This window comes from Morone saxatilis, unplaced genomic scaffold (genome assembly GCF_004916995.1).
Source record: "Morone saxatilis isolate NCDOM2014 unplaced genomic scaffold, NCSU_SB_2.0 Contig11, whole genome shotgun sequence".
In the NCBI taxonomy this organism is placed as follows: Eukaryota; Metazoa; Chordata; class Actinopteri; family Moronidae; genus Morone; species Morone saxatilis.
Window position 1 is genome coordinate 30,033,744 of NW_023339663.1, and position 5,637 is coordinate 30,039,380.

General features: G+C 42.1%; 1 protein-coding gene across 1 annotated transcript in view; it reads right to left on the bottom strand.

Annotated features, from left to right (window-relative positions):
- Positions 1-5,637, bottom strand: part of efl1 (elongation factor like GTPase 1) — a gene marked incomplete in the record, with an annotated part of 77,219 nt that overhangs the window by 51,979 nt on the left and 19,603 nt on the right. Inside the window, 2 exon segments of the mRNA XM_035682222.1 lie at positions 136-299; positions 1,297-1,454. Coding sequence (XP_035538115.1) covers positions 136-299; positions 1,297-1,454 — 322 coding nt within the window.

Here is a 5,637-nt window from a genome sequence, read left to right on the forward strand (position 1 = left end):
TACGATATAATTGTTGAGGAATAAAAAAATCCTATTGACTGCCAATTATATCGACTATTTAGTGCAAAGAGAACAAAAACAGTATATGCATAATAGTTTTTTACAGGTACTGTAAAGCTTGATTGATAACTGTACCATGCTCAGGCCCTGGGCAGGGTCATACTTTGGTCCCAGTACAAATACTCTCTGTCCTTTCTTGACCAGCCCACTGTAGACTCGTGCAAACGCTATGAAGGTCTCCTTCTGCTCCTCTTCCTCTTCTGGCTTTGGGTCTTTCAATGTCAGACTCTCCATCTTATCTGACAGAGAGAAACAACATACACAGAAGTTTATGTGAGAGTTAATCACAGGTAATCATCTCACTTGTACATACTCTGACAGACACACTGAACAGTTTTAGGTGCATCCAAAGAACGATGACCACCTTGTGACAGCCCTCCTGTTTGGGTTGTCGTTCCCCTTTAGGAGGAAAACAAGAAGTGCATCACTGATTAGCATCTGTTGCTCCTCAGCTATATAAGCTGGTGGATTCTGTTAGTTTGCTGTCTTTCTGCCTATATTTTGTTGTTTGGGTTCCATTTTCTTTGCTCATTACACTGTCCACTCACTCAAACATACAAAACACTACTGATGTTACTTATTTACATACTTTGTATTGTCATTGTTTAACTTATATTTTGCTAAATAAATATTTAGTTAAAAGGTTGTGTGTTGTTCTTCCCCCTTTTTCTTTCCCTTGAGCCAGGCAGCGTCTACTTGCCTATTCTTTACACCCACATAATTATTAGTGATCAATGAAAAACCTCTTAAGACCCACCATAACCCTAACCCCTAACCCAACCACACCTGTGTAACCGTAACCCCTAGTCTCTAACCCAAACATACCTGTATAATCCTAACACTTCCCCCTAACCCCTAACACAATCATACCTGTGTAACCCTAACCCCTAGTCTCTAACTCAACCACACCTATATGATCCTAACACTACCCCTAACCTAACCACACTTGTATAAGCCTAACCACAAATCCATAACCTGTTTAGGCTTACCCCTAACTCTGTTTTTGACAGGCAGGTGGGTTTTAACAAGTTAAAATGGCAGTAATCAGTAAAAGCATGCTATGATGATGCTTGCATCTCCACCTTTTCTCCACAGCTCACAGTCAGATTTAATGATTTAAAAAAACACCACAAACTGTCACTTATTTCCCAACTCCATCCATGGTACTAGTCTTTTGGCAAACTGCTGTGTGTTAAAAGAAATAAAAAGAGATGAAAAGTGTAGAGTTGAGCGTACCTGTGCTGAGTCCTGCAGGTTGGCCTTCTTGTGGCGTATTCCCTGAGTGAGTGAGGTCTTTTTGGCTCTCTGCTGCTGTCTGATCAGCTGTCATCCTGTCAGCATGTCTCTGTCTAGCCAGCTCCCTGCGCTGAGCAATCTCATCCTGAGTCAACGGCCTAAGCGCACACACGCACACGCACACACGCACACACACACACACACACACACAGGTCAGAATGCCATCATACTTCCAGATAACAGCTGTTTCCTTGAGGTCAGAGATGGGTTGTGACAAGCAAGCTGTCAGCTGCAACCATAGGAAGAGTTGGAAACATTGACAGTATATAATTAGTGGACAGAGCTTCCAGGTCTGACAAGTGAGGCCAATGAAGAGGTACTTTACACCTGCATTGTTTCTAACAGACAGCAGGGCTGCAAAAAGAAGCTGTATGGTTGTATTAAATGTAAGGGCAAAATGAGCCTACTTCGGACTGATTGATGAGCTCAGTAAACAGTGTGCTAATGAGTTTACGGTCTCAATCTCTAGTTTCAGTCCTAATGATGTCATTTAGTAAATGATGGTCCCAATTTAGAGTAAAAAAATAGACCCATAAAGCAGGGTATGCTTTACCGGGTGGTGCTACCCTTGTGATTGAGCAGGTCATTCTCAGTGAGTCCGTCCGCTCAACGGCCAAAACTCAAAGATCAAACTGTCAAACTAGGCAGCGCTGATCAAATATGGACCCAGATTGTGGAAAAGCCTGTGGATGTAATGATTATCTTATTAGAAATATTACTATTAGTGTATGTCAGCCCAGGTACCAGTGTGAAGATGAAATACAATCCAGCAAGTCCAATTTGAGCAACTCTATCAGGATGCTCAGTTTTTTTCACGCTGTTCTTATGTCAGGCTTAGCCAGCTAAAGTTGTGCTAAATCTTGGCTTGCCAGTATCACAAAGCTGGAACACAAAATAAATAGATTGAGCTGCAACAAGGAAGACACTTATTGTATATTTATTTGTTTCCCTGGCACAAAAGTGCAAATAGACCACCAATAGAACACCAAAATAAACATTGGTATTAGCCCACAATTTCCCAATCGGCGCACCCCAAATATATGTGATTTAGAACATAAATATAGCAGTAAACAACTATTCTCTATGCAAAGATATAGTGGGGTCACTGTGTCACACTGCCTCTGGCTGTGTTGCTATCACAGCCCAGAGATGTTGACTGTTGGAATGGTGGAAAGACTAACAAAGATTGTTTTGATGAGTTTTATTTTGTTTATGTCTACTTTGAACAAAGTTACGATGTTACAATGATATGGAAGATTAAATGAACAATTTTGTCGATGGAGCCTGGTGTTGAGCGATTGTGATATTCTGGCTGTTACTGGATAAACTAAAGGTTTATCTCTGTAGGGATCCTGTTCATGATGTTATCAGACACTGTGGTCTGTCAGTGGCAAAAACAACCTTTATTCGACGGACTTTGATGGGTGCAGTGGCCCCAAAGATTGCAGCCATTTTCTTGAATGTTTTCAAATCTAACTCTGAATTAACGATTTATTTTGAGTAACAAAGACAATTTTGGTGAGTTTTATTTTGTATAACCTTTCATATTTTGTATATCTAACCTTGAGCCAGATGACTCAGACCGCCTGTCTACGCTCAACTCACTTTGTGATAAATGCTACTCAAAACACATGATTTTTTGCCAATCAGAATGGCCAATCACTGATTAAACGTACAGTAATATCTATAATCTGTCACAATTAAAAAAAATAATTAAAAAAATAATTAATTCTGTTGTATGACCCTACTGATATAGGACCATATAAGATATTCGACAACTGGAACATGGGACTACTGTCAACACCTGACGCATTCTGCCTCTCTCTCTGACCAGAAACCATGTCTAATACATGGACTCTGTGAGCCTCAGTTAGTGGAAAACTTTCAGTTCAGCCAGATAGGTGCCTCAGGGGCGAGCTGTAAAAACAGAACACAATTATCCTCACTTTAGGATAGTTTTTAGTTTTGCTACATGACCTGTGTGTTTTTGTGTATACAGTGCTGTCTGTGTGTGCGCAGGCATTGTGGTAGGACTGTTAGCAGTCTGTGTGCGTGTGTGCCCTCTTCAAAAAGACCACAATGACTGTAGCAACACAGCTGCTCACAATAGGCCTGAGTGACGGCATCCAACACAGAGTTCAGCTCCATGATGACAAACCACTTAAAACAGCCCATAATTTGCCCCTGACAGCAGCAGCAGCCCTGGCGACTCACTGAGACTGATTGCACCTCTCTTTTGCATAAATTGGATATAAATGGGGCCACAGCCTGAATTCAGAATTCCAACAGGAAACCACAAAAGAGCAAACCCCACTGGCTGATGGCCTGGCCTTAAGAACAAATAACTTCTAACTGACTTAAAGCTTCAAACTGCACGAGTCAGCTCACTTCTCTCACATTATTTCCTCCGAAACCAGAAAGGCAAACAAACCAAAAGCAGACAGATGTTTAAGTGAAGGTTATCAATTTATTTATCTGAGCCTAGAACTGCTCGAACATCTAAATAAACACACAGCTGTGAGGTACGCACTAGGCTTCAAGCTTCCCATCAGACCACAGCTAAGTTGTGCTTTTTTCCTCAAGAGGTCAAATCAGTCGCTCATTGGTAATAACGGGAATGCCAGGACTTGGCTTCTGGCCTCACCCACTGCGGTTATGAAGTAATGGCTTCCAAACACTGGAGCCGGACGATCGCAACCACTAACAGACCTTTTAACGTTGTGAAACGGGAGGAAAAAGTGTGCTGGAAAATTAAACAATATATTGATATTAAAGCTGTCTGCAAAACGCACTTCATCGCTTTTTATGCTAAAGGATTTTGATTGAAGATGTTTGCCATTCTGGCTCGAGTACATGAAAATGTAACTGAGCAGTGACTAAGATGATATTCTTGCTGACATTTACGCTGCATGTTGAGAAACTTGAAAGCTAAATTTATAAAGCGCTGCACCATGATGGAAATGCTCTTTTAGAGGATGATCTTACTGAATTTGCTAAGACTGGTTAGAAGGATATGGTGATAATATTCTGCAAAAAAACAGAAAAAGTGAAGAGTGCAATTATTTGGAGGAGTACAGGAAACTCATCCAGGACTTTGTCACATGGTGTGACTCCAACCACCTGTGCCTCAACACCACCAAGAGAGCAGCATTAAGAAGAAGGATGCCTCCCGTCTGGACAAACTGGTGAGGAAGGCAGGCTCTGTGTTGGGCAGAGAGCTGGACAGCCTGACATCTGTGGCAGAGCAAAGGGCGCTGAACAGGCTGCCCTGATCAACAGCGCACCCGCCAGGCTCGCAGGGCCCAGCGACGGGCGCGCCGTCCCGCCGGGGCGCCCCACCCGGGTAAAAACTCTAAACTCCAATATGTCTGCCCTGTATTTAACTATACCACCTGACGCAGTGCACCCTGCATTATGTGACCACCTACTTATGCACCTAAGCCTTTCAAGCACTGGATTCGATTATGCACATTAGGACACGTTACCCCAATGCTTGTATTTTAGCTATTTATCTACTTTATTTATTTAGTTTTTTTTAAATTTGACCTCCGTTGTTTGTTGTTGTTGTTGTTATTATCAGTTTGTGGATACTGCTGGAAACTGTGAATTTTCCCTTCCCAATCCGATACCACGAATTTATTAAATTAGTAATCTATTTACTGGTTAGTCCGTGTAGCTCTGACACCAGTTCTTCTTCGCCCCTCTTAAAACAGTGGCGCTGTGGCTGCAAAGGGACGAGGAGGAATTGATCACGTGACACCGACACAAACAGACACACGTGGTGCAGACGGTTGACGGCGAGGCTTGGAGCTAAGCTAAGTACCACTATCATGTCGTTTGGTGTGGCAATATTTCACACTGGAATCTCCCACCAGTAAGACTGCGACATGTAAGCGTGGCAAAGATAAAATCTCAAGGGTGGCACGAGGGTTGATGATTTTAACACAAGCAATTAAATGAAACACCTGAAGACGCGTCACCCTTAAGAGCACGACCAATCTTCTTAAAACAAAAGAAAAAAGAAGGACGAGCCACAGCAGCAAACTCTGGAAGCTTTTTTATACGGTTTTTTATACTGTTTTAATTTAAAAATCAAATGGGCTTGAATTTGCTGTATTTATTCATGTTTTACAAAGGGTTTAACCTGAGCCAGGCCTTACCACCAATGATAATCATATCACAGTCATGCAGGCGTAGGTATGATATTTTTTTATAACATACTGGGTATCGGATCGGTACTCCGGTTACGGCGGATACCCACAGCAACAAGCTATCGGAATC